We start from the raw sequence: 18,243 nt of genomic DNA on the forward strand, positions 1-18,243 counted from the left end.
GGATCAGCCCAGCTGTGCTATGGGGAAACTGTGGCACGGTGTGGGGCAGTAGCTTACTGAGTGTCAAGCAGGTCAAGAGCCAAGCCTACGGGCTCCCAGCCAGGCCTGCTGTAACCACTAGGCTCCACCCTAGAGCTGAAAATAGAAGCCAGGTGTTCTGGCAGCGTCTCCAGCCTCTGTTTCACCCCCAGAATCGGATGAGCCAGGGCCCCTCGCCCTTGCCCGGTGTCCTCCGGCCCCAGTGACATCAGCAGCCAAGCCAGGAATAGCCCCGACGGCCCTGCTATAAATAGTCCAGGGGTGGTGAGCACACGCGGCTGCCCCGGCAGCCAAGGCGAGATGACACCCAGGTTTCACAGGGACAGGGAGGATATCTGCCACCATACCAGGGCTGGGCTGGGGGCAGGAGGACAGACCAAGCACTCCCAGGCTGCAGCGGGGCACTTGCCTGAGTGTGAGCGAGGACTGCGTGTTTCAGCCCTAAGTCGAAAAAATACCTGTGGCAGGCGGGGTGCCTCCTCCTGCCTCACTTTCCCACCATAACCCTGCAAAAAATCAAGGGCCCTGATGCCCCTCGTGGGAACAGGTTGGTATCCCTTTAAGTCCCCGTGAGCCCTCCAGGGGTGCTCACCATGCCCCAGGTGCTTGGCGTGCGTACACACATACTAACTTCCTAACAGTTAAGCTGGCTTAACTTTATTTAAAGTTAACTATCAGAGGGCACGTCTACATGAGACACTACGTGCGCACTACGGACACTACGGACTTATTCTCCTCATGTGCTAGCATGCTAATACACAGTAGAATGAGTCTACTGCGCGTTAGTATCACTAAAAAGGCGTGCGGGTACTAAACTTAACATGCCATACATACGGTGCGTTCATGCACGTGTAGAAACACCCAGAGCGCGCATATGAACATGGAGCAGAGTCGGGTTCAATGCCGTGCAAGATAAGACGGCTCTGAGGTGTGTTCCCTGGAAACATGTTAGTTGAAGGGATGGCTGCCGCCAGGACCAGGCACTGTATATGTGTACACTCCGATGTGGCTTAACTTAAGCCGATTTAATTAAGTCCCTTAGTTACCTCTCTTTATTTTTAAGTCAACTTAGTATGTGTGTAGCCCCGCCAAGCTGGGCCTGGCATCTCTGGGGCTGGCGAATGAGCCCAGGTGATGGAAAGGGGCAGAAAAAGGGTGGGGGGGGGCAAGGGAGGACAAAGCAAAGAAGCAAACCCTCCCACGGGCAGCTCTGCAGCCAGGCTGGGGGGCTGGAGCCAAGGCCGGGCACGGGCTGCCGGAGCCCCAGGCATGATCCCTGGGGCGAGCGAGCGGAGACACGCACGTGTGCCCCGTCCCAGTGACACACCTGCCTCGCCCCCGCACCCCGGCTCTGTACTAGCGCCTCTGCACGGTCCTCCAGCCCAGGGGGCGAGCTAGCGCCAGCCCACCCGGAAGTGGGGCGCTCTGGAACGGCCAAGCGAACTTCTCCGTGGTTGTTTTCTTCCTGGAGCGAACCAAGTGAGAGCGAGGCTGGGGGCTGTGCTCGGTGGCGGGTGGTTGCGGGTCGCGTGGGTCGCGAGAGCGGGGCGGAAGGGGCACTACCACGGCCCGGGGGCGATTCGGAGGCGCGGGGCGGCCCATTGGTCTCCGCAGTAGATGGTACGCGCCGCGCCCCCCCTCCGCGGCCGCGGGTGGGCCGGTCCGAGCGCCGCCCGATGGTTCATTCCGGGCGGGGGAAGCCGAGGGGTCGGCAGGCGGCGGCGAGCGCGGCGGGGGGAAACTGAGGCAGGGCTGGGCCGCTGCCCTTGTCCCCCCGGTGTGGGCTGCTGTCGTGTCCCCCTGGCCCTGCCTGTTTCCCTCCTCCCCCACTTCTTCCCTCAGGGCCCCTTGCCCCAGTTTCCCTCCTCTCCGCCCCCCCGGCCCTTGCCTCAGTTTCCCTCCCATCCCCCACTTCGTCAGGGCCCCTCTCTTGCCCCCGCCTCAGTTTCCCTCCCCCTGGCCCCGGGGTATCAAACTTCACTGCCTCCCAGGCTCACTGCACCCACTTGGCCCTGAAGAGCTGGGGCAGCCCGGTGTCCTCCAGGCATTCCTCTCTTGGGGCCTCAGTTTCCCGGTCTCTACAATGGGCATAAGCTGGTGGCAGGGGCAGGTCCAGGAGTTGTGGCAGAGCCAGCCAGGCCCCGCGTGGCCATGTCCTGAGCCGGCCCTGTCCGCCGCAAGGGTGGGGGTCTCCCCTGGAGAGTGGGCAGCACCGCCAAGTCCCAGCCCGGTTCTCTGCTTGCAGGGCGAACTCCGCCACGTCTCCCGCCTGGCTCTGGCACCATGAACTGCCGCTCGGAGGTGCTGGAGGTGTCGGTGGAAGGCCGGCAGATCGAGGAGGCCATGCTGGCTGTGTTGCACACCATCCTGCTGCACCGCAGCACCGGGAAGTTCCACTACAAGAAGGAGGGCACCTACTCCATCGGCACTGTGGGCACGCAGGACGTGGACTGTGACTTCATCGACTTCACCTACGTGCGCGTCTCCTCCGAGGAGCTGGACCGGGCACTGCGCAAGGCGGTCGGGGAGTTTAAGGTATTGAGTCTTGCCCGCAGGGTCCTTCCCCGGCACACGGCACAGCCGCCCAGGGAAATCGATCCCTCCTTGCTCGTGCTTGAAGAGCCACATCCTGCTCCCACCCTGCTGGTGCTGAGACTCTTGGCTCGGTGCGCTCTAAGGTGCCTCAGGCCTGATTCCCGGAGGTGCCCCTGAGAGAAGCTGCTAGGCACTGCCGGGCTTAGCCCTGAAAGGAAAGCATTCAGGACTGAAGGCCTCAGCTCTGGTGGGAGGCTGAGCTGTGAGCTCTCCAGGGGTCCTGAGCTGCTCCATGGCTGGGGCTGACAGAGTGACACGGCCTCCACGGAGCCTGCGAGGGCAGTGGGGTGGGCACCAAGGGCCTTCAGGGATGCGGGAAGTGAGGCAGTGACTTCCCACAGCCAGGCGAGTGCGGAGACGCAAGGCCCCGTTGGCCAGGCCATGTGTGAGGCTCCGCAGTCGTGGGGTCCACGTGCCGTGGCTGATGGCATGTTGTGTGCCTGGCCCAGCCCGGGTGGGTGGGGCTCGATGCAGCTGGTGGTGCCCCTGCTGGCGTCTGTTCCACGCCCACTCCCAGACAGATTGTGGCAGGGCTCCCGCAAAACAAAATCCAGAACATATGTTGCAGCGGGGTTTAATTAGGGGGATTTCGGGCACTGTGGCCTCAATCCGGCTGCTGGGCTGCGTGGCAGAGGGACGGGTCCCGCCTCCAGCCATTGCGGTCTATGTCTGTCACCAGCTCTGCTGGTCCCATCCTGTCCCGAGCAGTCACAGCCCAGAGAGGTGTGGTGCAAACATGAGCGCTGTGGGGTGCTGTGCAGAGCAGGTGTCACTGGACTCAGGCCAACGGCAGAGTCCCACATCCCCCGTGCTCCTGCAGAAGCGCCCCAGGTTCATGGCTGATCCCTGGCCCGCCAGCCGTTCTCCTGCTGGGCCAAACGCATCAGCTCTGGAACCAGCTGCCTTTGGGTGAGGTCCTGGGGTGGGGCATGAAACCTTCCCAGGGAGCCGATGGCCCCATGCAGTCTGAGTGTGCCCATGTACTTGCTGGTGCAGCTGAGAACACGTCCATGCTGTGCCCTGTCTGCTGTGGGCTGGGAACATGGGCCACTAGGCGCTTTGCAGGGTCCAGTCCTCCTCTGCAGCCACAAGAACGAAACAAACCCAGTAGTTTGCTCTACACAACTTCCTGCCCATGGTTGCAGACAGGCTGACACAGAGGATGGGGCAACAGTCAGGGCTAGGTCACTGGCTTGACTTTGGCTTCTCCCTGCCGTAGTTTTCCACTGCTGCAGTGGGGCTGGTGGCCCAGCACTGCCCTGCTGCACATAGGCATGTGAGGTGCTGGAGTGCTGCACGCAGTAGGGGTGGGGGGCTCTGGGGGAAAGCCTGCACGGCACTGGCTACTGTGGCCCAGAGGCCCCCTGACTCCAGTGCTCTCTCCCCAGGATGCGCTGCGCAACTCTGGCGGTGACGGCATGGGGCAGATCTCCCTGGAGTTCTACCAGAAGAAGAAGTCACGCTGGCCCTTCTCGGACGAGTGCATCCCCTGGGAGGTGTGGACCGTCAGGGTGAACGTGGTGAGCCTGGCCAATGAGCAGGAGCGCCAGATCTGCCGGGAGAAGGTGGGCGAGAAGCTGTGTGAGAAGGTCATCAACATTGTGGAAGTGATGAACCGCCATGAGTACCTGCCCAAGATGCCTACCCAGTCCGAGGTGGACAATGTCTTTGACACGGGCCTGAAGGACGTGCAGCCCTACCTGTACAAGATCTCTTACCAGATCACAGACTCCCTGGGCACCTCTGTTACTACCACCATGCGCCGCCTCATCAAGGACACGCTGGCCCTGTAGGGCCCAGTCCGGGGAGCACCTGCCCTTCCAGGCTTTCTGTCCAGCTACTCCAGATGGATGCTCTGGACTCGGCCCCTCTGCAGCGTGTCCATCTGGGGTCGCCCAGAGTGCTCTGTGCCGTGTGCTGAGGCAGCTGCTCTCCCCTCCCACGCCCCGGATGCCCTGCTGTGCTGTGGCCCCATCCCCATGCTGCCCGCTCCCCTGGGGTCTCTGTCAGCTGCTAGGGGGAGGGGCCTCTATGAAGTGCTGCATGAACAGGAGATGTTCACCCCCATGGAGGCAGCAGTGGTGCCCAAGGCTGGGACCACGAGGCAAACCCCCCACGGCCTGGGCCTCTAGTCCTCCGCCTGGTGCGGAGAGGATGCCCTGGGCACATTGCCAGGCATTCACATTGGTGCCATGCCTGGAGCTGCCACCTGTCTTTGTGTTCTGTAAAACAATAAATTTGTGTTCTGCTCCTCGTGCCTCCTCGTCCTGGTAGAGAAGGACCCATGGGCTGTGCAGAGCAGCTGGGAGCCCTGCAGCCTGGGGCAGGTGCCTGGCTCCCCTTCCCCTCCAGCACAGAGCAAGCTCTCCACACTGGAGCTCCCCTTTGTGAGGGACTCACATGGTCCCCATGTGGTAGACGCAGGCCTGGCCTCATGTCCCGTTCCCCATTGCCCCCTGCCCCCAACCGGTGCCCTGGCAGGTCACTGCAGTCATGAATGATCCTGTCTGGTCCCAGGAGTGCCCCTCTTGGCTGGGGTCAGTGCCACACAGGGTCGGGGGTTACTGCCACTGGGCCTGGTTCTTGTCCATGCAAGAAGCAGGTGAAGCCATGACTGAAGATGACTGGGGGGGGGTCCCACATGCAGCTGACCTGCAGCCCTTGCCTGGAGCTGGGGGAGGAGGGGGGAATGACCCAGTTGGCATCATCCCAAACCAGGGGCAAGTGCAGTGGGAGGGCACTCTAGTGGCACCTCCCTGGGGCAGCCGCAGCCCCCCCACTCCCATCCCAACCAGGGCGGGAGACTCAGTGCAGGGGAAGCCAAGGGGGTTTCTTTTCCCCTGCTGCAGGAGCCTTGCTCTGATTGCTGGCGGCTGGTTCCCGGCTGGGCTGGGCTGGGCTGGAGCAGCGCTCCTTGACATCACTTAAACCCTCCCCCTCTGTGGCTGCCCTGCAGTTGCAGCCCAGCTCTGCTGGCACTCGTGGGGAAGCCTGCCTGGCGGTCAGTGCCAGAGCCCTTGGGTCATCGAGGGGAAGCAACCCCATCCAGCCTCACCCACCCTGTGATGAATGGCACCGTTTCCACCGGGGTCCCGACTGTGGCCTCACTCCTCAGCACTGGCTGCGCCGTGGTGGTGGGAAGTGAGGCGGGGAGCCAGCGCAGCATGCAGGGGGTGCAGGTGGCCGTGCTCTGCGTGCTCTGCCTCACCGTCATCTTCGGCGTCATCTTCCTGGGCTGCAACCTGCTGCTGCGTGCGGAGAGCATGATGGCCCTGCTGGCCAGGGACCGCTGGCCCTCCAAGGAGATGGAGGTGGGCATCGCCGGCACCTAGCACCAGCCCTGACCCCGCTGGCCTCCCCCATGAAGGTAATGGCCCCCGCCAGCGTGCGTGAAGGGAATGGCAAGTTCGTGCCCTTCCCTGCAGGAGCAGCTGCCTCTGCTCCCCTGGCACCCAGAGCTCCTCCATCTCTGCTGGGGTCCTGCCTCTTCCCTGCAGGGAGGTCCTGCCGCAGGTGCTCTCCACTGGGACGAGCCGTCTCTTCCTGAGCAGGATCAGCCGCCAGCCTGTTCCGCCCTGAGCACAATGCTGGGCTGCAGGGTGAGCCAGGGTCGTGCCCCCATTTCAGTCGGGAAGAGTCTCGCTGTCCCGGCCAGAGAGCACCGGGAGCAGCCGGCTGGGAGACGCCCTTCCCGTCAGCCTTGGCATCGTCGGAGTCGTGCTGCACGGATGCACGCGGTCTGCTGCCCGCGCTGGTCTTGGACCTCCCCCTTCTCCCCTGTCCACCTGCTTCCTCCTCTTCAAATGCAAGTGAAAAACATGGATGAGTGTCAAAGGAAACTGGCTTCTGTTCAGGCTCGTCTGCAGCACAAAGCTGGGCACAGGTGGGCGGTCAGGGACCAGGCCCCCAGGCAGAGACGGTCCAGGCTGCAGGGGTGGCCGAGTCAGCGGGGCCGTCCCATGGCTGCCAGGCAGGTGGGATGTGGGGCAGTGGCCGCAGGCACTTCCTGATCCCTCTGGGAGTCCAGTCCTGGCTCCGGGCCTCGGGCCTCGGCAGGGGAAGAGCAGCAGGCTGGAAGTGGCCTGTCTGGTGGCTGTGCTGAGCAGCTGGGGCTCTGTGCGAGGCAGGGCCCGGAGATTAGTCTGGGGACGAAAAGTGACCCAGTTACTTGCAGCCTCAGGGCTGGGAGGCCACGGCTAGCCACCTGCCAGCGCCAGCCTCGCTCATCGCCTCCTGCGGCCCCGGCTCTGCCTGCCCGCGAGGGGCCAGGAGGCGCCGTGTGGCCCACGCGGGGTCTTGGCAAGTTCCTTCCTGCTGAGCCGAATCTCAGCTGAGCCTGGGCGCGGGGGGCTGCGAGGCCTGTGGTCCCTGCCCCGTGCCCATGCTGGTGCTGGGCACTGCGCGGGTGAGACCTCTCAGCTCAGCTCCGGGGGGTCTGCAGCCGGGGCCCAGAGCCGTCCCCTCCGGGCAGCGTGGCCCGGGGCCCGGGGCCCGCGCGTGGCTTCCCCACAGCCGCGCAGCCGTCCTGGGCTCGCGCCGCGCGGGCTGCCCCGGGCAGTGCCCCGTGTCCGCCGCGCCCGCAGGCCAACCCCGCTCCCGGCAGCGGTGCGGGGCCGGGCCGGGGCCGCGGGTTCGAGCCCCCGCGGGGGGAAACCGAGGCGCGGAGCGGGGGCGGCGGGAAAGGACCCAGCCTCCCGCTACCGGCGCCACGTGCAGGCGGGAGCCCGGGGATTTGCACTGCGTCCTCGGGGGAGCCCCCCCGCCCCGCACTGCGCGGCGTGCAAGGGTGCCCCCCCGGGCACTGCATGTACTGGGGCGAGGATCCTCGGGGTGCTGCCCCCGGGCACTGCGCGGCACTGGCACGGAAGGGGTGCCTGCCCCCTCCCCCCTCCCGCGCTCTCCGCCAATCGGAGCGGCTCTTACTGCCGGGTGCGCCCCGACCAGCTGATCCGCGGCTCCGGCATGGTAACGTCTGCTTTGTTGTTCTCGTCCCCGGCCCGGCCCGGCCCGGCCCGGCCCGGCCCCCGGCCGCGCCGCGCCGCCCCGCCCCGCCGCCCCGCCCGGCCGCGCGCACCGCATCGCCCCCCGCGCGGCGCGGCCGGGGGAGGGGCTGGGCAGTGCCCTGCAGTGCGCTGGGGGGGCTGGGCCGCGGGCGCGGGGGCTGCAGCGCAGGTAGCGGGCGGGGTTGCACAGCGCCATGCGGTGGCGGGGGCGCCGCGCTCGGTCGTGCGCAGTGGCACGGGGCTGGCCGTGCGGCGGGGGGGCCGTGCTCCACTGCCCCCTCACACCTGCCCCCCAAGGGCCCTCTGGGCCGGGCTCCAGCAAGCGGCAGCGTGTTCCCCGCGGCCCCCCGGGCCGGTGCTGCCAGCCCAGGCCGTGGGGCTGCGCCCGCTGCCAGCTTGTCCGGCCCGGGGCAGGAGGGGACCCAGGGGTCCAGCTTGCCCCGCCCCGCCCCGCCCCCTCACTGGTTTTCTCTCTGTGCTGTTGGCAGTCGGCTCCCGAATCCGGCAGCGGCCCCTCGGGGCAGCCGGCCCCGTTCCCCAGCGCCCCCCCCATGATGCCGCCGCCCTTCGTAAGTCACTTGTGCTCCACGGCTGCACCCCTGGGACCCTGCCCTGCGCCCCCCCGGAGCCCCAGGCTGGTGCTGGGATGCACGCAGGAGCCTCGGCTGCCTTCCAGCCGCAGGGGCAGAGCCCTTGTGCGGGCCTGTGGGGTGGTGCCAGCCCCCCGCGCGAATGCGGCGTGGTGGCGCCGAACCCCCGTGCGAATGTGGTGCGGTGGTGCTGAACCCCCGTGCGAGTGTGGTGCGGTGGTGCCAACCTCCTGTGCAAATGCGGCGTAATGACACCAGCCCCCAACATGAATGCGGTGCAGTGACACCAGCCCCACCACCCCGTACGAACGCGGCGCAGTGACACCAGCCTCCCGTGCAAATGCGATGCAGCGGCACCAGCCCCATGTAGGCACATGCGGTGGCCGCGGTGCAGCAGATCCTACCTGAAGCCTGGGTGAGCTGCACCCATGCTTGTCATGCCTCGCACTGGAGCCTGCCCAGAGCACGGGGGCTTTGCACAGGGGCTACACGCTGGCACAGGTGCAGCCTGTGCCCACTGGCTATGACAGGTGGCCTCTCTTGCTCCTAGATGCCTCCCCCGGGGATGCCACCTCCTTTTCCCCCGATGGGGCTACCCCCATTGGGGCCGCGGCCGCCTGCCGTACCCCCCATGCCCCCTGGCCTGATGCCGCCGATGATCCCACCCATGGCAGCGCCCCCACCCATGGGACAGGTAACACCGCCGGCGCCTGCACCCCCACACTGTGGGGAGCGTGGGGCAGTGACTAGAGCAGCCAGGGGGAGGAAACTCAATGCCGAGGTCCTGGGTTCTGCTCTGGATCGCGGGGGCAGGGGGAGCCGGGCTGCACAGCTCTGGGGGCCGGAGGCCGCAGCCCCTGTGGCCCTGCACCGGGGGGTCTTGCCCGTATCTGGCCATGGGGTTGGCTGGGGGTGCAGTGGGAGGCATTGGCACAGCCCTGCACCCAGTGCCCCTTGGGGCTGCGCTGGCCCCCCCTCACCCACTCTGCACCCTAGATGCCCGCCATGGTGCCACCCTTGATGCCCGGGATGCTGATGCCGGGGGTGCCCGCTGGCCCCGTCCCTGTGCCCAGAGCGGTGAGCATCCCTGGGCTGCTTTTGCCCCATGGAGGCCATGAGGTGGGGGCCCCCCACATCCCAGCACAGGAGGTCTCTGAGCCAGGACCTCGGGGTCTGTCTCCAGCGCCGGCAAAGGGTGGGGTCTTGTGGGGGCTGGGAGCTAGGACTCCTGGGTTCCCCCCCAGCAGGAGAGTGGGCTCCAGCGGGGTGAGTCCTGGGTGGGGCAAAGCGGAGACATGGGAGCTGCACCCTAGTGCCTCGGTTTCCCCCAGCTGGCACCAGGCCTCAGGTATGGGGGGACTGTCAGGACTGGCCTTGCCACCTGGCTGGGTCCAAGCCGCCTCCTCCTTGGGTCACGGCCCCGTTTCTCTTTTGGCAGGCGGCTCCAGGGACAGAGCCCCTCGGGGGTGAGTACCTGGGGCGGCACGGAGGCTGGGGGGGAGAGCTGGTGCAGGGGTGGCAGTGGACCTGAGGCAGGGAGATGGGGGGCACCCCACAAGGGGCGGCGGGGCAGCAGCCTGCTGTAGGTAGGGGGGACCATGGCAGGAAGGGAGACGAGGCATTGTGGCCCCTGGTTCCACCCTGGCCCGGTGCTGAGGTTGCAGTGCTGGGGCTCAGCGCCTGCCCTGGCTTCGTGCCATACACCCCAGTCACCTCCAGCTCTTGCTTTCCAGCCCCTCCAGCCCAGCCGGCGCCCACGGTGAGTTGCGGCCCCCCGCCCCACTCCATCCTCTGCGATCCTGGGGGGCTGCAGGTCTGGGAGGGGGCAGAAGGCCCAGGGCTGGGGTCCAGGTCGGGGTGGGTCCAGGTCAGGGGCACTGGCTGGGCTGGGGTCTAGGTCAAGGGTATTAGCAGGGCTGAGCGGGGCTGGAGTCTCGGTTGGGGGCACCAGGTGGGCTGGGGTCTGCGTTGGGGGCATTAGCTGGAATGGGCGGGGGTATGGGACACTGGCCGAGCTGAGGTCTGGGTCAGGGGCATTAGTGGAGCTGAGGTCCAGGCTGGGGGCACCGGCTGGTTGGGGGCATTAATAGGGCCGGGGAGGGGACTAGGGTCCAGGTCAGGGGCATTAGCAGGGCTGAGAGGTGGGGAGCTGGGTCAGGGGCAGTGGCCAGGCTGGGGCGATTCGGGGCTGACTGGGCTCCGGCGCCGGCAGCTCCTGAACCCCTTGGTGGCTGCGGTGCAGCAGAGCGTGGCGGGCAGCAGTTCTCCGGCCCGCGACCTGTCCCGCAAGGTAGGTGGGAGCAGGAGCACCCTGGGGGCAGTGTGGGGGCCCCGTACAGCTGAGGGGTCCCATCGGGGCCCAAATGAACCCTTTGGGGTAAAAAAAATGAGGGAGCAGCTGTGTCTGGTCCTGCTGGAAGGGCTCCAGCGGATGGAGCTCAGGACCCCTTGACTGGGTGTGGCAGCAGGATCTGGGCCTATCGCCATGGTTGGGATCAGGATTGGGTCCGTTGCCGCGGTGGGCAGGGTGCCACGCAGGGGCCAGGCTGGGTGGTGCTGACTCCTCGCCTCGGCCCAGAAGCCTCCCTGGACCGAGCATAAGGCCCCTGACGGGCGCATCTACTACTACAACTGCGACTCCAAGCAGTCCACCTGGGAGAAGCCGGACGAGCTCAAGTCCAAGGCAGAGGTAGGGGCCGCGGGGAGCAGGGCCCGGGGGGCAGCCCCACGTCTCCCTGCAGAGCAGGTCCCCAGCTCACGCCTGCTCCTGCAGCTGCTGCTGTCCCAGTGCCCCTGGCGCGAGTACAAGTCGGACACAGGCAAGTCCTATTACTACAATGCCCAGAGCAAGGAGTCGCGCTGGACCAAGCCCCGGGACCTGGATGAGCTGGAGGGTATGGGGCCGCGCTGGGGGGGGAGCTGGGCTCTCGGGCATGGGGGCAGCCGTGGGCATCAGCGTAACAGGTGGCATCTTGTTTTGCAGCCTTGATCAAAGAGGAGGAGGAGGCCGGGTGAGTGGCTGGCGCGGGGGGCAGGGGAGGGTGCCACAGAGCAGGGGTGTGAGCTCAGGGCCTGCTGCAGCGACTGCCCCATCACCTCGGTGCCCTCATCCCCCCCTCCAGGAAGCAGCAGGAGACACCGTCTGCCACCTCCAGCCCGTCCCTGTCCTCAGCTGCCACCACAGACACGGAGGCCACGGCCGTAGACGAACAGGAGCCGCTGGCACTAGGGGCTGTCGCCGAAACCCCAGAGGAGGTCATGCCACTGCAGGAGGACGTGGCTGGCAGGTGGGGGGGCATGGAGGAGCCTGAGCACCTGCCATGGGGCCACTGGCAGCTGGGGCAGCCTGAGCTGCACCCCCATCCAGCCTGGGTCCCACCTGCCCTGGGGATCAGGGTGGCTTCTTCCCTCCAGCTCCGCCGAGCCTGGGGGCTGCCCGGGCCCCCACAGCCCTGCGCCCGACACCTGTTCTTGTTCCTGGCCAGTGCCGACCCCAGCCGGCGGGAGGAGGATGAGCGTGGGGACACGATGCCGAGTGCCGGCAGCTGGAGCACCAAGGAGGAGGCCAAGCAGGCGTTCAAGGACCTGCTGAAGGACAAGGTACCCGGAGCCATGGGGGGCCATGGCCGTGGGGGCCTGTGGCCATGGGGGCCGGTGCCACTGACCCGTGGCTCTATTGCAGGGCGTCGCTTCCAATGCGTCATGGGAGCAGGCCATGAAAATGATCATCAACGACCCGCGGTACAGGTAGGTGCCCACCCAGCCCCCGTGTGCCAGCCCTGGCCCCCGATCCGGAGCGTGGCACCCCCAGTGGGGGGATGCCGGGCGCTGCCCCCCCCTGCGGCCGGTGCCCCCTGCTGGGCCAGGCTGGGGCTGGCGGAGCCCGGTGCCGCTCCCCCCAGCAGCCAGCGCCCCTGCCCTGTTCTCTGCAGCGTCTCCTCTCTCTGCCCGTTGCTGGAGCTGGCTGGCCCCGGCCCGTCGGCGCCAGCCCCTTCCCGGAGGCTGGCAATGGGGCCGCTCCTCCAGCCCGCCCGTCTGCTCTGTGCCCAGCGCCCTGCCCAAGCTGAGCGAGAAGAAGCAGGCCTTCAACGCCTACAAGGCCCAACGCGAGAAGGAGGAGAAGGAGGAGGCGCGGCTCCGGGCCAAGGAGGCCCGGGAGGAACTGCAGCGGTTCCTGGAGCAGCACGAGCGCATGAGCTCCACCACCCGCTACAGGTGGGGGGCAGCGCAGCTCGGGTGCCGCGTCCGCCTCCGGGGCCAGGGTTTGTGGGGGCGATGCTGGAGCAAGGCGTGTCATGGCCTGCATGCTGCCCAGGGCTGGGGGGACTAGGATGGCTCTGCGGGGCTGATGCATGGCTCGGGCTGGGAGCGGGGTCCCAGAAGATAGGGGCTGCTGTGCTGCATCTGTTGGCCTCCCCCATGCGCAGGTGGGGGGGGCCCAGCGCCCAGCCGTGCCCCTCCTGCATTGACCAGACACGGGCCGGGAAGCACTGCTGTGCCCTGAGGAGCCCGTGCCATAACCCTCCCGGTCCGTGTGTCGTGTCCCGTCCCTCCTCCTGCCCGCAGGAAAGCTGAGCAGATGTTTGGGGAGCTGGAGGTCTGGGCTGTGGTCCCAGAGCGTGACCGCAAGGAGATCTACGATGACGTCCTCTTCTTCCTGGCCAAGAAGGAGAAGGTAGGGGTGGGGCCCATGCACCTGTGGCCACAGGTGGGAGCGCTTGGGCCAGGAGAGCAGGGCTGCTTGTTGCTGGCTGGATCGTGCTGGGGCCGGTGCTGCTGGCAGCTCACACATGGCCTGGAGGATCGGTGACAAGGATCAGGCAGTACGAGTCCTCATCGGGCACACCGATGGGCTCCAGGGCCACAGAGCAGCAATGGTGCCCTGTACCAGGTGGCAGAGGGGGCTCGAGCACCCAGCGCCAGGTTGCAGCATAGGAGCTACTCTGGGGTTCAGAGCTGTGAGGCTGGGAGTGGCCACCCAGGGCTGGGCTGGGGTCTGCACTGCAGAGCAGTGTCGGTGAGCCGCAACGCAGCTGGAACACACCTACCAGGGACACAGCCTGGGGCTTGGGCCTCCCCCTGCCACCCCAGCAGGGCAGCAGAGTCCTGGCTGAGCGGGCCGGCACCACCTGCCCCTCACATGGTCCCTTTCCATGTAACAAGGAAACGTTTTGCTGCCGTGGGCGCCTGCTCCACACCTGGCGTGTATACGTGTTTCTAGGGCATCCAGCATGGCGCAGGGGTCTCGTCTCCAGCCCCCTTGGGGGTTGGACCCACAACTCCTGGTGCTAATGCAGCTCGGTGGGGGGGCAGACCTGGGACTCATGGCCTGGGCTGGAGAGTGGCCCCAACCAGACCAGTGGTGGATGGAGAGGAGCTGGGTAGGGCCCGTAGCATGCCGGGCAGGGCGGCCATGCGCGAGGGCGTCTGATGCGTCCTGTCTCCTGCGCAGGAACATGCCAAGCAGCTGCGCAAGCGCAACATCCAGGCGCTGAAGAACATCCTGGACAGCATGAGCAATGTCAGCTTCCAGACCACCTGGTCCGAGGCCCAGCAGTACCTGATGGACAATCCCACCTTCGCAGAGGACGAGGACTTGCAGAGTGAGGGCCGCCCCAGCCCGGCCCGTGCCCCCCACTGCGGGGGTGCTGCCACACCACACCATGCTGTGCCTGCCCTTTCCTGCGCCCGCAGCCAGGGGACAAAACCCAGGCGTCCTGGCTTAACCCTTCAGGCCCCTGTGCCTCTCCCAGAGCTGGGAGACAATCTCTGCCTTGTAGCTCCCCCGTGCTCCCACCCTTATCCCCCCCCCGCCGCCCTCCTGGAGCATGGGAGAGAACCCAGGTGTCCCCATGCCTCCCCCAGCCCTGCAGTCACTCAGCACCCGCCCCGGGACACCACGCCAGCGCGGCCCCTGCCCCCTGACCCCGGGGCCTCTTGCAGACATGGACAAGGAGGATGCACTGATCTGCTTCGAGGAGCACATCCGCACACTGGAGCGGGAGGAGGAGGAGGAGAAGGAGAAGACACGGCTGCGCGAAAGGCGTCAGCAGCGCAAGAATCGCGAGGCCTTCCAGGTAGCCCCGGGCCATGCTGGGGGCCCTGGGGCCTGCACCCCCTGGGAGGCAGCCAGATGGGTGGTGCCAGGGTGCTCAGTCTGGCACCGTGATGGGCGAGCTGGCCACTTCCCTGCTCTGAATTCGGGGCTGTGGCCAAGGGTGTCGGGACCTGTTCCTTCGGCGGCCGCCAGGGGGCTGGTGGCGGCTGGCAGAGCAAGGGGCGCTGTCTGCTGCATGCTCCGTGGCTGCAGTTGGCCAGGAGGCGCCGGCCCTGCCCCCTGCGCGCTGGCACAGGACATTGCTTGGCCTGCTCTGCCCTGGCTCAGAGCCTCCAGTGCCTGGCTCTCGCCCGCGCTGCGTGGCATGGCTGCAGCCCCGTGATGCCCACGGCCCCTTTGCTTCCCCCAGCACGGTCCCCAGCCTCCATGGGGGCAGCGTGTGGCCGCGGGAGGGGCTGATACCCAGGTTCTCTCTCGCTCTATCGTAGAATAACGAGCTGCTTCTTGCCAGGCCTTCCTGGACGAGCTGCACGACAAGGGGCAGCTGCACTCCATGTCTACCTGGATGGAGCTGTACCCGGCACTCAGCACCGACGCCCGCTTCGCCAACATGCTGGGGCAGCCCGGTGAGGACGCGGGGGGGTGGCAGTGCCCGGCTGCACCCTGATGGGGAGCCCAGACTCCTGGGTTCTCTTGCCACAGTGCCGCAGGACTGCCCCGGGAGCAGGGGCGGAGGGGTGCCCAGCGGGATGGACCCTGGCCTCCGTGCCAGCTGGGCATGTGACGCCGGCTCCCCCCGCTCGCAGGCTCCACGCCGCTGGACCTCTTCAAGTTCTACGTGGAGGATCTCAAGGCACGTTTCCATGATGAGAAGAAGATCATCAAGGACATCCTGAAAGTGAGGGCTCAGTAGCCCCTGCATGTGGCCTGGGGGGCCCCCAAGCTCAGTCTGCCCCCCTCCCGCCCCTGTGCCAGCACCCCAGGCTGCTCTCTGCCTCCCATTGCCCACAGCCGGGGATGAGGCTGCTGTCCCAGGGGCAGCTGCATTTGGGTGCTGGGGGGCGGCAAACACTGCCCGCGGAGGACTGGCCTTGGGGCTGGGGGACGCGGCTGACGCGCAGGGCTTGCCCGACAGGACCGCGGCTTCAGCGTGGAGGTGAACACGACCTTTGAGGACTTTGCACACGTCATCAGCTTTGACAAGCGGGCGGCCACGCTGGACGCCGGCAACATCAAGCTCACCTTCAATAGCGTAGGTGGGGGATGGCGAGGGATGGGGTGCTGGGGCAAGACCCCCCGCCAACCCCCAGGCTGCAGGCACCAGCATCTTTGACCTTGACTGGGGGCCCAGTGGGGCATCTCAGGGGCCCCAGCATGGGCTGCGGCCCCTGGATTGGGCCTGGCGTTAACCCTTTGGTGCCTGCCCTGCAGCTGCTGGAGAAGGCAGAGGCGCGGGAGCGGGAGCGGGAGAAGGAGGAGGCGCGGAAGCTGCGGCGGCGCGAGGCGGCCTTCAAGAGCATGCTAAAGCAGGCGGCCCCGCCACTGGAGCCTGGCGCCATGTGGGACGAGGTGCCTGCCCCTGCCCCTGGGCTCAGCCACTGGGATGCCCCCTTGCCCTGGGTGCCGGCCTGGAGCCACTGCTGCCTGGGTTTGCAGACAGCCTGCGCCCTGTGCCTGCTGAGGAAGGGCCCAAGTGGGCCACGCTGCCCCAGCCCCCATTAGCACTGTACCGCAGGGGTGGGCATGGGGCTGGAGAGGGTTGCTGGGGGGGTACTGCCCCTGCTCCTGCCTGAGCTGCGGGTCCCGCAGGTGCGCGAGCGCTTCGTATGCGACACGGCCTTTGAGCAGATCACGCTGGAGTCGGAGCGGATACGCCTCTTCCGTGAGTTCATCCAGGTGTTGGAGGTGAGTGGCGCAGTGCCACGGGGGGGCGGGCGGTACACAGCCCCACAGGGCTGTGCTGGGGAGTGTGCGGGTGTATACGCACGCACATGTGCATGCACGCACACACACTCACTCTGAGGGTTGGGTGGGCAAGGGTATCTGACCCCCAACACCGGGGGCTGGCAGGAGGGGAGCGCTCGTATACAGAGGTGTCTGAACCATTCTTTGGGGCTGGGGGGAAGTGTCCATAGCCAGACAATTTTGGGGGTGAGACTCCACACAACTGCCTGTGGCTGGTCCTCATGGTGTGGGGGAGGGGGCATCAGGAGGGGTTTCAATTTTGGAGGCTGGGGGTTATCTCCATTTTTGGTCGGGGGGGATTTCCTTGAGTGTGCTCATCACATGCTGGCAAGTCCAGGCTGTTACACAGGCAGGTTGGGGGGTGTCACCAGCGTGATGCCCCCCTGCCCCCCCAGACTGAGTGCCAGCACTCCCACGCCAAGGCCAAGAAGCACAACAAGAAGGGCAAGAAGCACCACCGCAAGCGCCCACCAGCTGTGAGTGGGGGGCACCACCCGGGAGGGCTCCGTGGGGGCAGTTCTGGGGTGCAGAGCCCTTGTCTTGGACCCGCCTGGCCCTGTGCTGCACCCCAGGAATGGCAAGGGGGTACCTGGCTGGTGACCCCCCTTCCCCCCCACCTGGCTGTGGGGGGGAGGTGCTAATGGAGGGGTCCCCAGAGCCCCCCAAGCTGAGGCCTGGCTGCCCCCTGCAGGGCGGGGCAGTGGGGGAACGGGGGCTGGGGCCGTCGCCCCCCCTGCGGCCGCAGGGCTCGGACTCGGAGCCGGACGAGCAACATCACCGTGCGCCCAAACGCAAGAGGAGGAACCACTCGGACTCGGGCTCCGACGCCTCCTCCTCGCCTGCCTCAGGTCCGTGCGGGCCTGGGTCCTTGTAATGAGGGGGCTGGCTGGTATCCCAGGGGCTGGGATTTGGGGGGGCTGCCTGTGCCCACATAGCCAGTGGCCTGTGCCCCATCGTCCCTGCCCGTGTGTGTGGCTTGGCCGGGTGCCATGTCCTTCACCCCGCAGTGCTGGCATGAAGAGGGCAGGGTGTTGGGGGGCTGCTTGGTCAGGCCAATGCTGACCCCTTGCCCTAACCCCAGATCACAGCTCCCGGAAGTCCAAGAAACAGAAAAAGAAAAGCAAGAAGAAGAGACACAAATCGGTAGGTGACACCAGCAGGGGGTGGTGGGGGCACAGCATTAGGGCCCCCAGCCTCCCCCTGGCTACGCCAGCCCCTGGGCCTTGGCGGTGTGCCCCATGGCGCCATGTGTGTTACAGGACAGCCCTGAGAGCGGGGCCGAGCGGGAGCGGGATAAGGGCCGGCGGGAGCCCGAGCCGGAGCCGGCCCTGGAGCCCGAGCCAGAGCGCGTGGAGCTGCGGCGCCGCTCGCCCAAACGCAGCCTGCGGCGGATGAAGGTGAGCGTGAGTGCGGGCGGGGGCCGGGGCGGGGGCGCAGCCCGGGGCCTGCCCTGAGCCCTGCCCCCTGCCCGCAGAGCGGCTGGGACACGTCGGAGAGTGAGCCCAGCGAAGGCGAGCTGGAGAAGCGGCGCCGGACGCTGCTGCAGCAGCTGGATGACCACCAGTAGCCACCTCCCGGGGGCTGCATTGCCGCCCGCAGGGCCTCTCTATGCCGGAGCTTGAGCCGCAGGGCTCCCCCTGGCCCGGCCCTGCTGTTGCACTGACCAGGACTGGACCCCGCTGCCCCGCGGGGCTCCCGGCGCTGCCCGCGCAGCCGAGCCCACGCCGGCTCCCGGACAGAGAACAAGCTGCCCCCAAGGATGGCACCAACTGCGCGGCCTGTGGGTCCCTCCTTCCCCTGCTGTGGGCACACCGAGACATCTCCGGGACTTGGGGGTTTCTTTTTTAAATAATAATATTTATAAAGGGGGAGGTGCTGCCTTGTTCTTGGCTTAGCGGCATGGGGTGGGCACATGGCACTGGGGCCTGCAGAGCTGTGCCTGGGACAGGGGCAGGCCAGGACCCAGTTCCCCGCTGTTGCTCAAAGCCACCTG

General features: G+C 67.0%; 2 protein-coding genes across 12 annotated transcripts; both read left to right on the forward strand.

The window, feature by feature from the left end:
* Window positions 1-696: 696 nt before the first annotated feature.
* On the forward strand, window positions 697-4,885 carry ATG101 (autophagy related 101). Of its 4 annotated transcripts, none has more exons than XM_090053443.1 (3): window positions 697-1,518; window positions 2,285-2,574; window positions 4,023-4,885. In XM_090053443.1, the coding sequence occupies exons 2-3, from the start codon at window positions 2,323-2,325 to the stop codon at window positions 4,425-4,427; spliced, it is 657 nt and encodes a 218-aa protein (XP_089909569.1). In that variant the 5' UTR covers window positions 697-1,518; window positions 2,285-2,322; the 3' UTR covers window positions 4,428-4,885. The 4 variants fall into 4 exon arrangements, with proteins under 4 accessions (XP_089909569.1, XP_089909568.1, XP_089909566.1 ...); XM_090053442.1 differs by lacking the exon at window positions 697-1,518 and adding an exon at window positions 1,525-1,659; XM_090053440.1 differs by lacking the exon at window positions 697-1,518 and adding an exon at window positions 1,708-1,785.
* A 957-nt stretch (window positions 4,886-5,842) lies between these two features.
* PRPF40B (pre-mRNA processing factor 40B) lies at window positions 5,843-18,139 on the forward strand. 8 transcript variants are annotated; one of them, XM_090053422.1, is made up of 27 exons: window positions 5,843-6,488; window positions 8,126-8,206; window positions 8,778-8,921; window positions 9,224-9,304; window positions 9,666-9,693; window positions 9,961-9,986; window positions 10,440-10,517; window positions 10,806-10,916; window positions 11,001-11,121; window positions 11,211-11,238; window positions 11,350-11,514; window positions 11,713-11,827; window positions 11,910-11,974; window positions 12,278-12,442; window positions 12,794-12,902; window positions 13,680-13,830; window positions 14,093-14,304; window positions 14,797-14,911; window positions 15,092-15,183; window positions 15,421-15,537; window positions 15,717-15,854; window positions 16,095-16,190; window positions 16,646-16,726; window positions 16,942-17,098; window positions 17,332-17,393; window positions 17,510-17,647; window positions 17,725-18,139. In XM_090053422.1, exons 1-27 carry the CDS (start codon window positions 6,033-6,035, stop codon window positions 17,815-17,817), a joined length of 3,225 nt encoding a protein of 1,074 aa, XP_089909548.1. In that variant the 5' UTR covers window positions 5,843-6,032; the 3' UTR covers window positions 17,818-18,139. The 8 variants fall into 8 exon arrangements, 6 of the variants coding, with proteins under 6 accessions (XP_089909548.1, XP_089909546.1, XP_089909543.1 ...); XM_090053420.1 differs by lacking the exon at window positions 5,843-6,488 and adding an exon at window positions 7,661-7,806 and having other exon boundaries at window positions 17,725-18,138; XM_090053417.1 differs by lacking the exon at window positions 5,843-6,488 and having other exon boundaries at window positions 7,764-8,206; window positions 17,725-18,138.
* Window positions 18,140-18,243: the final 104 nt, after the last annotated feature.

This window comes from Crocodylus siamensis, chromosome 6 (assembly GCF_052110815.1).
Source record: "Crocodylus siamensis isolate JL-2025a chromosome 6, ASM5211081v1, whole genome shotgun sequence".
Lineage (NCBI taxonomy): Eukaryota > Metazoa > Chordata > Crocodylia > Crocodylidae > Crocodylus > Crocodylus siamensis.

Excerpts from the sequence above, each read along its gene's own strand:
- PRPF40B (XM_090053422.1), top strand. The coding sequence starts at position 6,033 with ATGGCAAGTTCGTGCCCTTCCCTGCAGGAGCAGCTGCCTCTGCTCCCC. Across the intron at positions 9,305-9,665 it reads CCGTCCCTGTGCCCAGAGCG|GCGGCTCCAGGGACAGAGCC; the intron begins GTGAGCATCCCT and ends CTCTTTTGGCAG. Across the intron at positions 13,831-14,092 it reads AGAGGACGAGGACTTGCAGA|CCCTGCAGTCACTCAGCACC; the intron begins GTGAGGGCCGCC and ends TGCCTCCCCCAG.
- ATG101 (XM_090053443.1), top strand. The coding sequence starts at position 2,323 with ATGAACTGCCGCTCGGAGGTGCTGGAGGTGTCGGTGGAAGGCCGGCAG. Across the intron at positions 2,575-4,022 it reads AGGCGGTCGGGGAGTTTAAG|GATGCGCTGCGCAACTCTGG; the intron begins GTATTGAGTCTT and ends CTCTCTCCCCAG.